A 21450-nucleotide genomic window follows, 5' to 3' on the forward strand; every position below is an offset into this window, starting at 1 on the left:
GGCAGAGCTAGGTGAGACAGAGCTAGGTGAGACAGAGCTAGGTGAGGTAGAGCTAGGTGAGGCAGAGCTAGGTGAGGCAGAGCTAGGTGAGGTAGAGCTAGGTGAGGTAGAGCTAGGTGAGGTAGAGCTAGGTGAGGTAGAGCTAGGTGAGGCAGAGCTAGGTGAGGCAGAGCTAGGTGAGGCAGAGCTAGGTGAGGCAGAGCTAGGTGAGGTAGAGCTAGGTGAGGTAGAGCTAGGTGAGGTAGAGCTAGGTGAGGTGGAGCTAGGTGAGGCAGAGCTAGGTGAGGCAGAGCTAGGTGAGGTAGAGCTAGGTGAGGTAGAGCTAGGTGAGGTAGAGCTAGGTGAGGTAGAGCTAGGTGAGGTAGAGCTTGGTGAGGTAGAGCTAGGTGAGGTAGAGCTAGGTGAGGTAGAGCTAGGTGAGGTAGAGCTAGGTGAGGCAGAGCTAGGTGAGGTAGAGCTAGGTGAGGTAGAGCTAGGTGAGGCAGAGCTAGGTGAGGCAGAGCTAGGTGAGGCAGAGCTAGGTGAGGCAGAGCTAGGTGAGGTAGAGCTAGGTGAGGTAGAGCTAGGTGAGGTAGAGCTAGGTGAGGTAGAGCTAGGTGAGGCAGAGCTAGGTGAGGCAGAGCTAGGTGAGGTAGAGCTAGGTGAGGCAGAGCTAGGTGAGGCAGAGCTAGGTGAGGCAGAGCTAGGTGAGGTAGAGCTAGGTGAGGTAGAGCTAGGTGAGGCAGAGCTAGGTGAGACAGAGCTAGGTGAGGCAGAGCTAGGTGAGACAGAGCTAGGTGAGGTAGAGCTAGGTGAGGCAGAGCTAGGTGAGGCAGAGCTAGGTGAGGTAGAGCTAGGTGAGGTAGAGCTAGGTGAGGTAGAGCTAGGTGAGGTAGAGCTAGGTGAGGCAGAGCTAGGTGAGGTAGAGCTAGGTGAGGTAGAGCTTGGTGAGGTAGAGCTTGGTGAGGCAGAGCTAGGTGAGGTAGAGCTAGGTGAGGCAGAGCTAGGTGAGGTAGAGCTAGGTGAGGTAGAGCTTGGTGCAAATCTATGTTCATAAAGCATTGAACATCCTTAACACTTTCAGTGCCGGCCATTAACATGGTAAAGCATGGTTAAATGCCAGCACCCACTTCAATGATAGCGTTGTGAACGCATAATCTCTTGTCTTAAATTATGGCTATGTGTCTAATCTGCCCGTTGTTTATCAATGACTTGTTTGCAGTCAACATTGTCGAAACGGATTGTTTTTTATTGCTTCATTTCCGTTTTATAGCATTTTGAAAAGCCCTCGTTTTCAAGGAAAATATAAAGATTACGTGATGAACGGCATTTACTGGAATATTCTGGATACACAAAAACGTGTCATTTTTCGGCCTATTTATGAATCGTTTTCAAATAAACGCTAGATTATCGATAGTATATGTGTACTTATGCACGTTATAGAAGCGGGCTGAAATATCGATTATCTCATTTCCTGATCGCTCGCACAGCCACACACACACACACACACACGCATAGGGCAAACGCTGATATATAGGTCAAAACAAATCCGATTACCCCAAGACTGGTCAAATAAATTCCTTACCTTAGATCAGATGTTATCCAAAAAGATTATTCCAATTCCTGATTGCCATTCCAAATATCGATCACGCTTATTGATTACAGTGTTGGGTACTGTAAATACATAATCCACGCTGTTCTGATGGCCGGCGATCACTTGGTCTCTTCAGTTGGCTTGACGGAAAAGTAAAATGAGGAAACTGCCCCCCCCCCCCCCCCCCCCTTAGTCAGTCTAACTAAAGTAATTGGGTGCAGTTACACAGGGAGAGACGATAGGGGGCGGTATCTTCACAATTGAGCTCAGAGAGAGTCTGCAGCACTAGCGTGAGGCTCGATTGATGAAATATGAATTCAAATCGGCAATAAAAAAAAATACGACAAACAAACGCTATATAGCGTGGCGGGCACTCAAAGTGTTAACTGTAAGAAATCTGTTGGACATAAATAAAAAAAAATATCTGCACAAGTATAAAAGAGATGTCCACTTGTTTAAAATAAATTAATAATGAATATCCCCTAATCTGCTCTATTGTAGACCAGCTGGCTCAGGAGACCAAGCTGTCGAAGACGGAGGTGGACTGCTGGTTCTCCGAGCGCAGAGCGCTGAGAGACAACATGGAGAAGGCTCTCCTCGCCGTGGCTCCTAAGAGCGCAGAGGAGAGGCTTCTGAACGGAGATGCCGGTCCCGAGGCGGACGGGAAAGCCCTCCGCACCTCCCCCCACCCACCCGTCCTCATCTCCTCCCTCCGCACCTCTCCCCATCCACCCGTCCTCTCCTCCTCCCCCCATCCACCCGTCCTCATCTCCTCCCTCCGCACCTCCCCCCATCCACCCGTCCTCTCCTCCTCCCTCCGCACCTCCCCCCATCCACCCGTCCTCTCCTCCTCCCTCCGCACCTCCCCCCATCCACCCGTCCTCTCCTCCTCCCCCCATCCACCCGTCCTTTCCTCCTCCCTCCGCACCTCCCCCCATCCACCCGTCCTCTCCTCCTCCACTTCCTCCTCCCCTCCCGTACTGTCGGCCTCCTCCCCTCATCCTCCTCTCCTCTCCTCCTCTGCCTCTCCTCCTATCCTCTCCTCCTCTTCCTCCCCCTCGCCCCACCCGCCCGTCCTCTCGGTCTCCACCAGCCCGGACGCCATCGACAGCCGGTCCCTCACTCTGCTCCGAGAGGTAAGACGAGAGGAGACGAGGTTGTACTGTCTCATCACGAGAGGAGACGAGGTTGTACTGTCTCATCACGAGAGGAGACGAGGTTGTACTGTCTCATCACGAGAGGAGACGAGGTTGTACTGTCATCACGAGAGGAGACGAGGTTGTACTGTCTCATCACGAGAGGAGACGAGGTTGTACTGTCTCATCACGAGAGGAGACGAGGTTGTACCGTCTCATCACGAGAGGAGACGAGGTTGTACTGTCATCACGAGAGGAGACGAGGTTGTACTGTCTCATCACGAGAGGAGACGAGGTTGTACTGTCTCATCACGAGAGGAGACGAGGTTGTACTGTCTCATCACGAGAGGAGACGAGGTTGTACTGTCTCATCACGAGAGGAGACGAGGTTGTACTGTCTCATCACGAGAGGAGACGAGGTTGTACTGTCTCATCACGAGGAGACGAGGTTGTACTGTCTCATCACGAGAGGAGACGAGGTTGTACTGTCTCATCACGAGAGGAGACGAGGTTGTACCGTCTCCTCACAAGAGGAGACTTTATTATCACATGAGACGGGATTGGTGTCTGATGGGGAGGGGGGGGTGTTGGCGGCTGGGGGGGCACTTAAAGGCTTATTGACACTATTCCACTGTGATCCGGACGCATCTGATTTGTGTACATCCCATCATTCCTAATGCTATCATTAGCCACTTACCAATTACACTCACTGCACAGATGTATTGCAAACGGCACGTGTGCAAATTATTACATTGAGCTAGGCAGCAACAGTATTAGAATTCCCCACTCACACTATGATAATTGTGGTTGTTGTTTTTGTTGTTGTTGTTGTTGGGTAGTAGCAATACAGGTAAATATTCCCAGGTCTGCGCTTTCATCTGCCATTAACTACCTCTTTAGTAGTCATACTGTATGCAGCCAGCTTGCCCTCTGTGATTTGATGATGTTTTTTTTTTTAAACAACGGTCGTTCATTGCAGATGTAATGCATTGTGTGAAAACCACTGACATGTTGAGATGAGATTGTACTTCAATGTCCCATTTCTCACAAATCGGCCCGTGTTCTGTGTTCGGACAGGTATTCTGTCGCACCCAGTGGCCCACTCCTGAGGAGTACAGCCAGTTGGAGGTCCAGACGGGCCTGGGGCGCACCAACGTGGTCCGCTGGTTCAAAGAGCACCGCTCGGTGGTCAAGAGCGGAGGAACTCTGGACTGGATGGAGGAGTCCCGGGACCAGAAGCCCAAGCAGCAGAATGGGAACCAAGGTAACATTCTGGCTCTGTACACGGCTGCTGCTGACGGGTGCTATCAAAAAAGGATCCAAACCTGTTACTATGATGGCCATTGATTTTCCAATATTCCAATAGTTGTTACATTTATAAAAAAAAATATTTGTTTATGCAAATATCGTTTTGTCTCAATAAATATATTTCCCCCTTGTTTGTACCGGCACCTACAATGTGTGGTGTGTTGAGAGGGGACCCTATTAGCCTTACGTTAACGTGGAAGCTCAGGCATTTCAAGCATCAATGATGTAATTTTCTGAATGAATGCTTTTGTTCCTGGAATTAGCCTGCTGCGACTCCCAAATATCTAGCTGTTAGCAATGACAGCAGCCAGCTAGCTCACATTATGTCACATTCACTATTAATTGGCTATCTAATAGTAATTTTGTGAGTTTTGCCTGTCCCTAGCCCACGCAGAAGTGCTTTATGTCATCTAAATGGGACTAGAATCATGGTCGGAAGTCGAGGGGAAATCAATGAAGCATGGCCGAAAATCTGACATCAAAGATAAAAAAAATCACAGCATCTGCGATGAATATTGGCTTTGAGTTATGTAACTATTTTTATTTTATTTTCTCCTATTTCTCCAATTTTTCTCTGTTTTCTCCCCGTCCCAATTTAGTCGTTGTGCCAATTCCCCCCCTCCCCTACCTGGTTGTTGTGCGCATGTTCTCCTACTGGTCGGTACAAGGGAATCCTGAAGTAATCCGCACGCTTCCTCCGACACGCACGGCGACAGCCAGTGACTCTTTTTTCACCTGGCAGCGAGGACTCTCATTGGTGAAGTGTAACGCGTGGGAGGTCACGCTGCCTTCATCAAGTCCTGCCTCCGCTGAGCAAGCGCCCAGACCTAACCTGTAGGCGTCGCTGTCCACAACGCCAGATTCCCACCCATGACACACATGGCATATAATCAGCAGTTAGTTAGCAGTGGACAGGCACATGGCATAGAATCAGCAGTTACTTAGCAGTGGACAGGCACATGGCATAGAATCAGCAGTTACTTAGCAGTGGACAGGCACATGGCATAGAATCAGCAGTTACTTAGCAGTGGACAGGCACATGGCATAGAATCAGCAGTTAGTTAGCAGTGGACAGGCACATGGCATAGAATCAGCAGTGGACAAGCACATGGCATGGAATCAGCAGTTACTTAGCAGTGGACAGGCACATGGCATATAATCAGCAGTGGACAAGCACATGGCATGGAATCAGCAGTTACTTAGCAGTGGACAGGCACATGGCATGGAATCAGTAGTTACTTAGCAGTGGACAGGCACGTGGCTGTGGGACTACTGTTATTGTTCATTTTGGGTGGCAGGTTGTAGCCTGGTGGTTGGAGGAACTCTCGGTACACAAATGATAGTTATAAGAACTTTATTAACAGATTGCAGAATGGGTACAATACAGTACGGCTCAATACAAACAACTGCTAAGAGGATGCATGCCAGAAAAATACTTTCGTCTTGTTTACATCAGGGTCCTCCATTTTGAATTCATCAAGACATTTATGACATACAAGACATACAAATATACAGAACTGTGTAAGAAAAAGAGATCATAAAAAAATATATACATCCGAAGGGGAAGAAACCGGGGCCAGTTTCTAATTGCTAATATCGACACTTTTGCTACGATAGTACTTATTATTGAGTGAATGTACACAGGCCTGTGTTCTGACTATGGGTGTGGAAATCTCTTGATTCTAAGATGCATCGCGATGCGGACGTGGACGATTCTCCATCGATGCAGTAACGGAACATAATCGATTATTAAAATGTATTTTTTATTTTATTTGTATTAACTCTTGCTAGCTTTTATCTTCTTTTACAATGTAGCGCTTTGGGATTTGCTCCACAACTATAAAGCGCCATACAAATCAAATATATTATTATTATAGTGCTCTGGTCATGCATCCACTCAACTCATAGAAAATACAGCATCAGGCTATTCTAAAAGTATTGATACTATACTGATACTAATAAGAAAGATTATTGAACCGGTTTTAACAGCTGGGTATCGAGATACCTTTCTAGTATCTGTATCATGCAACACTAGTAAAGACATTTATTTTGACATTCTGATTTAAGAACTTTCTAAATAAAAGTTAATTTATCTGACTGCTTGTATTAATTGCTGAAAAAGTAGCCATGTGCAGTAATATAGATGATAAAATTGAGGATGTAATATATTATTGAGCTGCATCGAGATGCATCTTAGAATCAAATCGAATCGTGGACAGCTGAATCGTAATCGAAACGTGAGGCCAGTGAAGATTCACAGCTCTAGTTCTGACATGCGTGTCCTTCAGGGAACATTACAGCTGATGTGGTGTTCTCATGTTAGTGTGTTGGACTCAGGAGGTCAAGGCACTAATGGATTCATAATTCTTAACACAGAGAGAGAGAGAGAGTTTCAAGTTTGTTTATTATTTGTCACAATAAAATACATGTACTTTACGGTGAAATGCTTGGTTCTGTGAGAGAGCGAGGTTTATGTGTGAGGAGAGAAAGAAAGAAAACAGAACAACAGAAAGTGTGTGTGTGTTCGTGCTCCTAGAGACTGTCTGAGTCACAACAGAGCAGTGTCTTGTGTGCAGCAGATCTACACGCTGCATGTGACGGAGAGACTATTCCTCTGTTGTACCGTTACGCCCTCTCTCTCTCTCTGGTGCTAGCTAGACAGATAGCTACATCACACTTCCAGCTGCTCTGTGTGGTCTGGTACAGCTCTACTTATTGACTTGGTACATTTACATTTAGTCATTTAGCTGAACACTTATCCAAAGCGACTTGCAAGTTATGTACGACAAGTTAACAGGAAGAGTACAACTCTTTCAGCTGAGTAACAATGTTCATCATTGTTCAGCTGAAACTTGGTTGGTGCAGTGTTGAGTGCATAGTAGTAAGACATATTGGTATAGTAGGAAGAGTGCATAATAGAAGACTGCAAGAAGGTTTGTTTATTTTTTTCATTTCAGATATTGATTGAAGGAGTGTGTTTTTAGTCGACCGCGAAAGATTGGTCGGGTTTCGGCTGTCCTAACTGTGATGGGAGGTTTGTTCCACCATTGTGGAGTGAAGTCAGTGAATAGACTGCTTCTCTTTGATGACCCTCCCGGAGCTCGGATAGGAGTGGGTCTGAGGCGGCCAGAAGATGTAGAGCGGAGGGGTGATTGATTGATTGAATTGATTGATTGATTGATTGATTGAAAAGTTTATTAACACAATCCCTGCCACGCAATTTGAGCATCTTATACCATTCTCTGCCAGCACTGTAAGTCTATGGAGATGTTCACCTTCTTTGCAGGGCTATAACTTTTTAAATTGTATTGCTAAATTGACATTACTATGGCCCATTCAACATCGATTATCTATCGTTCAGGATGTAGGAACGTTTAACTTTTTCATTCATAGGAAAATACCGTCTAGAATATAAATGTTTTTATCGTTTTCTGCAGTAATTCCTAGAACGTGAGATATAGGGATAAACATGTACACTGTACATTGGAATACTTTTTTTTTTTTTTTTTTTTGGAATACTGACAAAGCCATACTTGGGTATTTACTGTACAACTGGGTTAGGACATTTGTAGGGGCCAGTTTCGAATTGCAGTCTCCCGTAGGTGTTCTTTGAGAGTGTTTTTGAAAGTGGGTAGTGATTCACATTCCTTTACAGCTTTGGGTAGGGCGTTCCACATTGATGTGGCATAATTTCGAAACGTGTTTAGTCCCTTGTTTGAGCCGAATCTGGGTTTAACATGATTTGTGGAGCTCCCTCTGGTGTTGTGATCGTGGTATTCACTGACATTTGGGAAGTATTTTGACATGTACATGGGTACCTTGGTCGTGTAGTGTATCTTGTAGACCAGGCCCATTGCAAGTTGCTGTACTCTGTCGTCTACTCTAATTTCTCACTCACCTTTCGGGGTCTCACTCAGACGGACACACCCCTTTTGGGTGCGAAGCGGCGCTGATTCGTACTACCCCCCCGCTGAACCTGGGACGCTTGAAATAGGTGGTTCTGGGTGCGCGCCAGTGACACACACAACGTCGTTACTTGCTTGAATTGTGGGCAGATAAAAACACACAGCAACAACTGGACAATACCCACTAAAAACGATATTTATATCTTCTATATATCTTCGAAATATATCAGATATAAAGCCCCTGGCTTGCACATAGCAGTCACGGAAGGGGGTAAAGACTTCCCTGGCTCGCATTAACAGGCCTGTACACTGCGATGATATGATCGCAAATTGCCCCCTAATTTGGTCCGTGCGAGTTTAAAATAATATCTGGGGGCAAGCTTGCGAGTGGTAATTTCAACCCTTCATTCGCATTTCACTCCTAAATTAATCCATACAAATTGTAGTAAAACATTAGCCTACAACCAGGGCTGTACAGTGCAATATAATGTTGCGGTTGTAATTTAATTAGACAGACCAGCGCGGACCTTTAATAACATGCAATTTAATTGACACGAGCAATGAGCTAACGGTAGCTTCTAACCAAGGTTACCATTAGGATTATGCTAAGCTAACTAGCGATCTCTGCTAACCCTGGAAAACGGTCAAAGCGGACTCCACAAGACTAGTTCCATTCGAGAGGAAAGGGGTGGGTTATATTGACAACGCTTGACAACAGAAGTTTAAACATAACTTCATATTTATTGGTTATTCATTTCTGTATATCATTGAATTTCCATCTCCGTGTGTCTCCATCTCTTCCTGTTTACATTCGAGTGTGACGTCATCACTTACGGCAGCTTAGACTATCAAAACGCGAAGGGGGGGGCTGGCTCTCTTGTTCGTTCTCGCCCCCTCTCTCTCTCTCTCTCTCTCTCTCTCTCTCTCTCTCTCTCTCTCTCTCTCTCTCTCTCTACATTCAATAATTTAAAGTAGCCAAATGTTACACACAGTATAAATACTAACTGGATAGTTGATGATATAAACATTTAATTTCATTATCTGAAATATTCTAAAATCATTAAGTCTGTGTGATTATTATTTTCTCACAGTAGTGTGTGTGTGTATATATATATATATGTGTGTGTGTGTGTGTGTGTGTTTGGCTAAAGTCGATAGAAAACACAGTACTGTGTAAAAGGCACCCAAGAGTTTTTATATAAATTGTCTTAGATGTAAATACTTTTTTTTATTAGTGTGTCAGTAGACTACTCTTAGTACATTTTCATTAAATTATTTTTTAAAGCATCTTCATGGTTTAATAATGCAAACATATGTTGCAGGGACTTATTATAATCATCATATTGGCGTGACTGTATGCATCAAAGGGTTAAATCAAGCATTTTTAAGTGCTTTAGAGGAAATGTCAAAATATTGCGATATCATTTAGAGGCCATATCGCCCAGCCCTACTATAATGGTAAAATAGTTATTTAAAAATTTGCCCCTAAAAAATATTGTTTGCCCCTAAATTTCTCATTTAGGGGCAAGTGTGCCCCTAGTGAAAAAGCTTAGCATACAGCCCTGATTAAGCCTGGTAACTTTTTTTGCCATAGCTATATGTCTACTATACTTTCTTGTTCGAATGCATTTATTTCTATAGACCAGTGGTGCCCAACCAGTCGGCCGTGGTCGACCAGTAGATCAATGACATGCAATATAATTGCAACGAGCGATGGGATGTTAGCTGCTGAACAGGCTAAGCTAACTAGCGATAGCCGTTAGCTTAGCGTTTGCCAATGCTATGTCTGTCTACTATACTTTCTTGTTCTAATGCATTTATTTCTATTAGACCAGTGGTGCCCAACCAGTCGGCCGTGGTCGACCAGTAGATCAATGACATGCAATATAATTGCCACGAGCGATGGGATGTTAGCTGCTGAACAGGCTAAGCTAACTAGCGTTAGCCATTAGCTTAGCGGTTAGCTGCTAGCCAAAATGCTATACTGTTATACTGGCATATTCCATTCACGTTAGCATGTAAGCTAACAAACTCGCCGCAGATGAGACTAAACTCCGCTTTTGGTGTTCAATTGTGTTGGTTAGTTTTGTTTCATCAACAAATGAGAGGCAGAACACACAGTGAATGTATCCGTTTTGTTTATTGCACGTTCTTTGCTGAAAAATAAGTGCTACAGTGGCTATACTAGACTCCGCCGCCGTGTTAACACTCTTCCTGTTTACATTTTCGAGCGTGACATCATCGCCTACGGCAAGTGTACACGCTCAAAACGCAAACCGTAAACAGAACCCGGAGCGAACAAAGACTGAAGTGTGTACACAAACTAGAGGGGGGAGAGGGAGGGGGGAAGTTCGCACCCGACCCGGAATGAGGACGGTACGGACCCGAATTAGTGAGTGAGAAAGACCCCTAAGCCATCCTAGGTTGTCAAAGTGGGCTGGGGTGAGGTGGGTTCTAGGAGTCAGGTCAAGCAGTAGTCTGACTAGTTTGTTTTGAGATGTTTGTAATTTGGTTTTTAGTGCCTTTGAGGTGCTTTGGTACCATGAGGTGCAAGCATAGTCGTAGTACCCTTGAATGAGTGCTCCTGCCAGAGTCTTCAGGGTATTCTTGTTTACCAGAGAGGAGATCCGGTACAAGAATCGAGTTCGTTCGTTGACTTTTTTTATTACATTGGATGCCATTTTGTCACAGGAAAGATTAGCCTCTAGGATGGAACCCAGGTAGGTAATTTCATCTTTCCTTGTGACAATATTGTCACCCACTGTAACTGAGAAGCTGTCGGTCTTGCTGAGTTTGTTATTTGAACCGAAGAGAATGGACTCTGTTTTGCCCATGTGTAATGATAGTTTGTTATCGGCGAGCCATATGCAGATTTTGCCTAGTTCCGAGCTGAGGGTTTTTTCAACCTGTAACTTGTTCTTGTCAGAAACCAGCAGGGCTGAGTCGTCCGCAAACAGGAACAAGTTGCAGTCACAAGCTGACGACATGTCATTTGCATAAATTAGGAACAGTAGCGGTCCTAGGGTACCGTTTACCTCCACCATCTGTTCTCTCCCCTCCAGGTAGGATTGTATCCAGCTCACTGATAGACCATCAAAACCAATTGCTTTTAGCTTGTCAATCAGAATGGTGTGATTGACAGTGTCGAAGGCCTTTTGTAGGTCCAGCATGACCATGCCGCAGTATTTGCCCGCGTCCACCTCTTGTTTGATGTGGTCGTTCAAATAGAGAAGGCATGTGTCAGTGGAGTGGGATGTTCTGAGCCAGATTGGAATTCGTAGATTCGATTTTTTTCCCGTGAGGTACTTTTCGACCTGTTCGTATACTATTTTTTCCATGACTTTTGAGATGGATGTAAGGATAGAATTTGCTGCCCTTTTTGTGCAGGGGTGTTACTCTCGCTGTCCCTGTTTTATGGAGAGGTTTATTATGTGTGTGATGATGGGGTGATGGCGGCTGCTGAGTCTCTGAGGAATTTGGAGGGGATGTTGTCATGGCCAGTGGCCTTGTTCGGTTGTAGGGGGCGCTCAGTTTTTTGAGTACCTCATCTGTAGTTACCATTTCCAGTTTGAAGTCGTCTTTGTGGACGCCTAGGTTCTTGTAATATGTTACTATGTGTTCTACCCCATAATGCCCTGAGTGGGAGGGTAGTTTGTTTACCAGTGTTGTGGCTATGTTTGTGAAGAAAGTGTTTAAGTAATTGGCTACATCCAGCTTGTCTGTGATGAGCGTGTTGTCCGTCTTTATGTTTATGTTTGAGAACCTGGTTTTAAGTTTTTTACTGCAGCCTAGTTGATTATTGAGTAATTTCCAAAGTTCACGTGGTTTATTTTTGTTTTCCTCAGTTTTGTCATTGATGAATATTTTTTTTGCAGTTTTGATCATGGAGTTTACGTCATTTCTTAGTCTGTTTCTTTCTAGTTTTGAGTTCAGTCACGTGGGCTTGGAGTTAACTGCTCAGGCTTTTGGTAAGCTTTGACTGACTTTTACGAAACTCAGAGCATTTTTTGTCTCTGGCTTTCATAGCAGTCAGTATTTCAGTGTGCATCCACGGCTCGGCGTGATTTTTTACCCTGGTGGTTCTTAGGGGGGCCATGTTGTTTAGTATTGTTGACAATTTGGTTTTGAAGCCAAGCCAGGTTTCTTCAACCAGTGTACCATTGAGCTCATCTGACCAGTCCAGGCTCTCCAGTTCAAGGTTAAAGGCCTCGCTAGAGTAGGTTTTGAGGTCTCTAGATGTGACTGTTTTGTGACAGCCAGCCTTTTGCTTTAGCTTTTTGCGGGTACAGAATATCATATAATGATCACTTAACCCGCATGCTATAACCCCTTTATTGGAGATCTTGGACTTGTCAGAGGTCAGGATGAGGTCAATGGTAGTCTGAGTTGATTCACATACCCTTGTGGGTTGGGTGATTAGCTGGCTGAGGCCGTGCAGATAACAAAACCTACTGAAGGCCTTGAAGACGGGTGCTGCTTTACGTAGCATGTCCGTGTTCCAGTCCCCAATAAGGATTTTTTTCTACGCCCTCCACCCCAGCTAAACACCCATCAAGTGTGTCATAGAAGCCACTGTGTTCTGGCGGTCTATAGATTGTGCCTACTAGTACTGATTTTGCCCTTTCAAATAAGATTTCAATCCATACAGTTTCAATCTCGTCATGGTTAAGGTCAGTACAGTTGATGAATTTGGTATCTTTGTGAATATACACACAGACGCCACCTCCATACTGGTTTCTATCCCTCCTGACTATTGAATAGTTCTCGATTTCAATCTCTGGATCCTGTACAGATGAGTCTAGTTTTGTTTCTGTGAAACACATTATGTTAGCCTTACAGTTTAAAAACAAATGTCTGATTTCAGCCAGTTTTGGTCTCAGGCTGTTTGTGTTTAGGTGAAATATGTGAAGTCCATTTGTGTTCGTTATTTAGTTTATGTCGTCGAGTTCAAAGTGTTGATTGTCTGTGGTGTCTGGTCGTCCGGGTGGCGGTAGGTGGGGAGGGGGGGATGGGGTCCTGTGTCCATTGTTGTTAGCCCTGTTAGCTCCGTTAGCTTCCTGGGTCCTTTGTCCATTGATGTTAGCCCGGTTAGCTCGCCGGCTAGCTCGCCGGCCATGATCGGGCGCTGCCTTGCTGTTTCGGTCCCGCGATGTGATGGGCGACTCAATTGTGAACCCTGGTTCATTCCTTCTCGCTGTGGCCTCTCGTGGGTTCTTTTGTAGAGGTGGTAGAGGAGGAATGTTGCTGTTGATCGTGTCGCCAGCCACCGTCTGTGTAGGTAGCAGTTGACTTGTTGTGCTAGCGAAGCTAGCCGCTGCTTCCTGGGTCAGCAGACCTAACTGTCGTCTCTGGTTCCGTGTCATTACGGGTCCAGGGTTCTGGTGTATGTCACCCGACATGAGCAGATATAATAGAAACATTGATTTCCTCTTAAACTTGCCAGTCGGGGGTAATTTCTTGCGTACTGTGTGGATAGCCGTGGCTCCGAAAGCTGGATGCTTCCTCTCCATGCCCGTTAACAAATAGAAGTCGCAATGGGACTGCTGATTTGCGTTTTCGCTACCCTCCACTTCTGTCTGGAGTTGTTGCTTGAGTTGTGAATTCAGGTACAAGTCCATAATCCACAGGAGGGAAAGTAGAAAATGCGCAAAATACTTTGTTGTTGTTCTGTTGCGTTGGTTACGGGAGCTGGGTAAAATGCGACCACCCATGTTGAAGCCGGAAGTACCTCTTGTGTGTGTAGTTAGTAGGGATGTCCCGATACCACTTTTTTGCTGACAAGAGTACTGACATTTGGGTACTTGCCAATACCGAATACCGATACCAAGTAATTAACCCCGCTTACCCCACATTTAGCATAAAACGCCTGATGATTGCATACCCAAAGTAATTAGCGATTTATTATACATTATACTTATAGCACATGCATGAGTCTGGTCTCTTTTGAAAGGTAACATTCTGAAGTTTCTTACACGATAAAGAAGAATCACTTTGAGTGCTAATGTATTAGAAAAACAGAGGTTTGAATATATTTGAAATATTTGCTCCTTACTTTTGTGTTGACTTGTTGCCAGATGCCTGTTTTTGGGTTCCAGCTGAGAGGTAGGAGCTGGAAAACATAACTGTTCCATAGCCTGAAGACTTATGTAGTACAGGTCCAAAGTTTATAAAAATCCCACGGACAAAGGTTTTTTGGTGTGTACCGCAATAATTCAGCGTGATTATCCAAAATGGCCGTCCACTTCCATTCAGACGCGCAAGTCAAAACAAAGAACTTGTTTGTCTTCTGCCCCCTTCTCGTTGCAATCAGCACTCATCTGGGATCACTTTCAGAGCAGACGCTCCTTGGCAACAACGGTGGTCAATCATTTTCGCCATCAGCTCACGATCGTTTACAACTGGACATGGTCACTCGTCGGAACGGCTTGTCAAATGACGCTCGCCGGATATTTCGTCTTGTAACTCTAGACCCGAAGCTAGGCTAGGCCCGGCTAGGAATATCATACCTCGGCTCCAGTACACCGAGAAGATGGCGAAATCCCGTATTTTCCACAACTAACAACCGTTGGTCGTCAAGAGCGATGTACTGGCTAAGTGCTTCGGTTATTTTCACTGCCCGTGGGTGTTCTCTGGCCATCTTCTGTCGCTTCTCCAGCGTTTGCTCCAGAGTTGGTTGTTTTGTGCTGCTGCTGCTAGCGTTGGCAAACTCCTTGTACTCAGCCTCATGTTTGCTCTTCAGATGTTTGATCAAATTACTTGTGTTAAATTAGCCATTTTTCACCCCTCCTCTTGAAACTTTAGCAGAGCATAGTTTGCAGTCTGCTTTGCTCTGGTCAGCATCGCAAATCTTAAAATATGTCAACTGCTGACATGTTGTTGCTATACCGCACACTGCGCCCACCTGCTCTCAATTGATCTAACGTTAAGCTGCACGCGGCACGCCGCTGTAAAGTGGTATCGGGCAAGTACGAGTACACTAAAATAGGGCAGTATCGGTATCGGGACATCCCAATGACGGGAGGTAGGTGGGAGCCGCTTCCTTCACTGCACGATATGCCAGGTCAAGGACCTTGAAGCGGATTTGTGCGACGATGAGGAGCCAGTGCAGGTCCCCAAGAAGTAACATGGGCTGACTTTGGTAGGTTGGAGATCAGGCAGGTGGCTGCGTTCTTCTGAATGAGTTGAAGAGGCTTGGTGTAGACCAGCGGGCAATGCATTTCAGTAGTCGATGCAAGACATGACTGTTACTTGGACAAGGAGTTGAGTGGTCTGAATCACTATCTAAATGAGACATTTTGAACGATGTATGAATCCAAAATGAAGGACCCAAACTGATCCCAAACTTCTCTCCTTGGTTTCTGCTCCTAGTCGGAAGCCCAGAGCCGAACGGGCAGACCGCCACATCGGGAGGGCCAGACACCGACCAGCCCTCTCCTCTAGAAACCAACCGGCCCTCTCCTCTAGAAACCAACCGGCCCTCTCCTCTAGAAACCAACCGGCCTGCTCCTCTAGAAACCAACCAGTCCTCTCCTCAAGAGCCTAAAACACTCAACGGTGGGTTAGCAGAGAGGAATAGAGGAACCAATTTTAGTTATTTTTAATTTTTTTTCTCCCTCTCTCTCTCTCTCTCTCTCTCTCGCTCGCTCGCTTGCTCGCTCGCTCTCCCTCTGTTTTGGTTGTTGGCATTCTATATTTGGTTTTGGCAACTATAACTGAATGTGGTAATCTTAGTCCAATGTACTAGGGGGTGTAACGATATGCACATTTTCAGATTTGATATGAATTTGATATACTACGCGGTTTGGTTTGGCTCAGAAAAAAACACATTTTATTTCAAAGCCGTAACCAATTAAAATTAGCCTCAAACAGCAGGCTGATGGCTACAGCCAAACCATAACAGCAGTTAAGCTGAGAGGAACAAGAAGGAGAAGCATTGAAACGGTTTCACGTTTTGATACACTATTTATCTTTTCTTTTTTTTAATGTTCTATTTTGTATTAAAATCATCTAAAAATGCATCATTGTGAAATTAAGTGTTCTCTCTCACAGTCCAGGGAGCTGGAGAGGAGGCTGGAGAGAAGCCAGCAGCAGCAGCAGAGAACTCCAAACTGCTGAACAAGGACCTCGTCCAGTGGTTCACCAACAAACTGGGCCAGAGGGTGGCGGACCTGAGCCGGCCCAGACCAGAACAGACCAGCCAGAACGCTGCCGACAGAGGGAGGTGGGTGAGGAGAGAGAGAGAGAGAGATATGCCGAACGAGAGACAGAGAGGGAGGGAGGGAGAGGCGGGAAGAGATGGGGAGAAACGCAGAAAGATAATAATAATAACTTTATTTGTATAGCACCTTTCATACAGGGGATTGCGGTTCAAAGTGCTTTACATCAGTAAGAAATAAAACATAAAATCAGTGTAAAACAAGCAGCAAGAGCAAAGCATAAAGTGGGATAAGATGATGCATATCAGAACCTCACGTTCTAATAGGCTTCTGTAATCTGTTACAAAACATGATAACGGTTATAGTATGCACCCAGTGGGGCGTAAAGATAAAAATAAGTAAAATGAGCTGACATATAAAATCACAGTTTTTCACATTAGGATCTAACATCCCAACAGGCCACCTTGTTTATGGTTTGATTCAGTTTTATTAGAATGTAAAAGACATGAATGATGAATTGAGCACAAAGTGCAGACATACTATAAAATCACAGTTTCTTTACAGTGCAATAAAATTGTTCTGGATTACTGTTATTGTATAGTTCAAAGTTGACACAGAGACTCGAACAAAGAAAGATGAGAGACTAAAACAAAGAAAGATGAGAGACTCTGAACAAAGAAAGATGAGAGACTCAAACAAAGAAAGATGAGAGACTAAAACAAAGAAAGATGAGAGACTCGGAAATAAAAAAAGATGAGAGACTCTGAACAAAGAAAGATGAGAGACTCAAACTAAGAAAGATGAGAGACTCAAACAAAGAAAGATGAGACTCAAACTAAGAAAGATGAGAGACTCAAACAAAGAAAGATGAAAGACTCAAACAAAGAAAGATGAGAGACTCAAACAAAGAAAGATGAGAGACTCAAACAAAGAAAGATGAGAGACTCAAACAAAGAAAGATGAGACTCAAACAAAGAAAGACACAGAGACTCAAACTAAGAAAGATGAGACTCAAACTAAGAAAGATGAGAGACTGAAACGCAGAAAGACGAGAGACTCGAACAAAGAAAGACGAGATGATAAAACAAAATAAAAAATGAAGATTGCTCAACAAGGCCCTAAAGTCTGTGCCTGGTCACATTTGATTGTATTGTAACTGTCTCCACTTTCTCTGTGTCTCCGTCAGGTGGGTGAAGGTGACGATGGCGGTGGGGGAGGAGGACACGGCTGGTGTGGACAGACAGAGGCTGGCGGCAGACACTGACGTTCTGGCCTTGGAGCATCCTGGACGAGTCACTGGCTGATGGTGGGTTAACCCCTTGAAACCTGGTGATGTCCAGCGTGTCGTCCAGGATCTAGCCGCCTCCGTTTAGAGCCGTCATGAAGACGGGTACTCGCATGAATCTGCAGATACCAGCCGTATCATGCTAGACCGGGACACAGTTGAGCTGTGAATCTTCACTGGCCTCACGATTAGATTACGATTCAGCTGTCCACGATTTGATTCTACGATGCATCTCGATGCAGCTCAATAATATATTACATCCTCAATTTTATAATCTATATTACTGCACATGGCAACTTTTTCATCAATTAATACAAGCAGTCAGATACATTTACTTTTATTTAGAAAGTTCTTAAATCAAAATAAATGTCTTTACTAGTGTTGCATGATACAGATACTAGAAAGGTATCTCAATACCCAGCTGTTAAAAATGATTCAATACTCTTTTTATTAGTATCAGTATTAGTATCAATACTTTTAGAATAGCCTGATGCTGTATTTTCTATGAGTTGAGTGGCTGCATGATCAGAGCACTGGCTTTAATAATACAATAATAATAATAATATATTTGATTTGTAGGGCGCTTTATAGCTGTGGAGCAAATCCCAAAGCACTACATTGTAAAAGAACATAAAAGCTAGCAAGAGAGTAAAAAAAAAAAGGGAAAAGAAATGTCCACACCCCTAGTTTCCATACAGTTTACAACTCACAGAGGAAATCAGGATTTATTTTTCACATCCCAGACTCGAGCCCCCAATGTTACCTTTTCCTGTATAAATCTGAACTGTAGTAGAGTACAGGGGAGCAGGGCCGAAGTGCCGGTCATGTAACATGCTTGTTATAACGAGCCGGGCTTCGGGGTAATTCCCTCTGGTAAGGTGGTGACAGTAAACCAGGAAACCGTTCTCTCAAGGACTGGGCATTTATTTCCGTTTGCAGGGTTGACAACGGCTCTCTATTCTTAATGTAATTGACTAACGTTACACACAACTTAAGTGCTGCCTCTCTACCGTTCCCGCTACACTCTGACTACTAAGACTATTCGCTGCTTGCGTAGACCACCTAACGTCACGGTGACTAAATGCGTCCACATTTTCATAGGATTCTATCACATTTTCATAACAATAGCGAATATAACTTACCCTGCGCCGTTTTCATTGAGGTTTCTTACAAATTAACAATGTTTTATTTGTCCTTTATATGCAGATAACATTCAAATCTTAAATTGTACCATTATGTTCCCGTTTAGACAACAAACATAATGCTAATGATGCACTTTTGTTAAGATAATTGGGTGACCATTCTCGATCACTGTACTCGGGTCCCATTAATAGTTTAACACTGTTCAGATCGTGTCAAAGAATAGACGCGTCCCAGTGACCTGTGCTAAAGGTCTTGGGAATTGTATTAATTTTGTAGTTTTCACATTTTCACCTTTTAATTTTAAACCAATGCTGCCATCTACTGACAACAGAAAGTGTTGTGTAAGTTATAGTATAACGTCAACTTGAGACCCGCACTTCCGTAAACACGGAATGTGTTCCGTAAACACGGAACACATTCTAGAGATTCCCACTTTTTACTGGTACATAGGTTCATATCTAATAGTCTTTAGATTACTAAATATAGATGAATACTCTAATAACTAATTTGATATATATATTCTAAAATAAGTAATCTACCTGTCGACATGAAATTCCCAAACGCTGACGGTAAAAAAAAGCCTGGATGTCGCGCAAAATGGGGCGTGACCGAATTTGGTCCCAGACAATAAGAGTGACTGAGATTGGTCTACGTTCCGTTATATATCCCACCACGCATCACTCTTAAAGGAGCAGGCAACACCCTAATCTACTTTTATCACATTTCAGAATGTTGAGGGACAAATGGATAGATTATCAAACATGTTTGAAATAGTTTCGGGACTCCTACGACGTTAGACATTTTTTCTTATCGCGAGCGCGGGTTAACTTGCATGTATTTTTTTTTATTATTATGGTTCAATCAATAAAGTGTACTTTGTGTACGTTCAATCAATGTTATCTCTCGTACATCATAGAGGCTAGACTATAATGTCGTACCTCAGCCAGGAGAATTTAACTTTCCACTCGGGCCGCCGCCTGAACGCTAGACATTTCTGTTTATTTTCCGCGGGAGCATCGGCGGTCTCTGTGACTTCAGAAGACTCATCTTCGTTGTCAATGTCATTATTATTAGACCTGCTTGTGCTTGGTTTCATGAAATATTTGTTAAGCTTAGCTTGTTTGGCCATCTCTCTCTCTCGCTCGTATACCGGTTTGTCGTTATGGTGGCCAGACAGGCTCAAAAAAAGAAAGAAAAAAAAGATTCACATCAGAGTGAAGCAACAATGAAACAAATGTGATGATTGTTTCGTTCATCGCATAGGCTATTTAATTTTAGCCTATTTTAATACAATTCAAATAATAAAATTGTGCTTAGAGGAATTACTTTCACCGGACATTATGACCGGAGAGATTTAAATATTCGGACTTCAACATATTTTGCCGGTCAAATACCGGTAATTACCGGCTAACGGAAACGCTGGTATATACTATTATACAACCTGGAGATGGATCACATATTTCTACATCCCATAATAGGAATATTTTTGCTCCACGCTCATCGCCCAACGGCCCGAGGAGACTGGGGTAAGATTCAGCGTTTTTTTTTACCGTGTTCGATATAAACTGCTCTAATGATCATATCACCCACACTAGATGAATCATCTAACGTTGGCCACGGAATTATAAACGACCCCCCCCCCCCATCCGGTCAACATCAGATGATAAGTAGTAACTTCTAGAAGCACGTCCATTTGACATTTTTTATCTCGCGCAGATCGCTATCAAACTGTATTTGATCATCAATATAATGCATTTAGGGCTATAAATCACGTTCTGGAGAAAGCTGCAGAAAACGATAAAAACATATTTATACTTTAGACCGTATTTTAGTATGAATATGTGAATGAAAAAGTATAACGTTCCTACGTCCTGAACGATAGATAATTGACGTTGAATGGGCCATAGTAATGACAATTTAGCAATACAATTTAAAAAGTTATAGCCTTCTCCATAGACAAATAGAGCTGGCAGAGAGGGGTATAATGATGTACATAAGCCTGGCGAAAAAAGTTAAGTTCGTTACCACCGCATACCGCGGTGATGAGCCACACAAAAAAACGCAGTGAGAAAATGTCATGCCCTAGTCACTTGCCCTTTCACCTATCTGAATTCAAATGGGCTCAACTGCTAGTCCTGTGCAATTTTTGGTCAACCATGCATGTTTTGTTTGTTTTTGCATGCAGTACAAAGATGATATTTTCATCCTTTTCTGCTAAATATAATATTTTATAATGATATATGTGCCTATTCAAACGAGACCAGACTCATGCATGCATGTGTTCCGTAAACGGCATTGGAATTACATAAATTGGGCTGTTGTTGTAACGTTGACCCGCTCCTTGGGGCTAATAAACATGTGAACTGTCCCTTTAAGAAGCTCCAGCTGCAACCCCTCCACCAGGAAGCAGGGAGGTTGTAATTACTTTAGAAAGAAGACGTGCTGGGTGGGCAGGAAGAGCATCTATGACACCAGTGGGCTGGAAGATAGTAGAGCTGTCACTGTTTCCCCCAAATCAACACCAATTCAAAGTGATTATGGATATCTGTTCGAATTATATCAAACTTTTATGTGATCAGAATTCTCTATTATAACAATAGAGAGCACTTTAGGGGTGTAACGGTACACAAAAACCACGGTACGGTACGTACCTCGGTTTTGAAGTCAAGGTTCGGTACGGGTTTTCGGTACAGTGGGGGAAAGTTTGGCTTTCCATGTTCCACTCAGGGGTGATGTAGTGTGCAGTAACTAATTGTACTTGTAGGGCTGTCAACGAATATTCTATATTGAAATGAATAATCGACTTGTAAAAAAAATAAAATAAAAAATATTATAATAATTATATTAGATTGTGAAAAAAACAGCCCCCGGTGGGTGGTCGTTAGTGGTTAACATACCGTTGTATTCATTCGGTACACTACACAGCCGTTCGGTACGGTACGTG

At 43.8% G+C, this 21450-nt stretch overlaps 1 protein-coding gene across 1 annotated transcript in view; it reads left to right on the plus strand.

The window, feature by feature from the left end:
• zhx2a (zinc fingers and homeoboxes 2a) overlaps window positions 1-17389 on the plus strand; it is a 69057-nt gene extending 51668 nt beyond the window's left edge. The window contains exons 9-13 of the mRNA XM_084336048.1: window positions 2075-2709; window positions 3787-3973; window positions 15291-15476; window positions 15972-16143; window positions 17265-17389. Of these exons, the coding sequence (XP_084192174.1) occupies window positions 2075-2709; window positions 3787-3973; window positions 15291-15476; window positions 15972-16143; window positions 17265-17382 (1298 nt within the window). The 3' untranslated portion in view covers window positions 17383-17389. The remainder of the gene's footprint in view (window positions 1-2074; window positions 2710-3786; window positions 3974-15290; window positions 15477-15971; window positions 16144-17264) is intronic.
• The last annotated feature ends 4061 nt before the right edge of the window (window positions 17390-21450 follow it).

Source organism: Notolepis coatsorum (assembly GCF_963971535.1).
Source record: "Notolepis coatsorum genome assembly, chromosome: 19".
NCBI lineage: Eukaryota > Metazoa > Chordata > Actinopteri > Aulopiformes > Paralepididae > Notolepis > Notolepis coatsorum.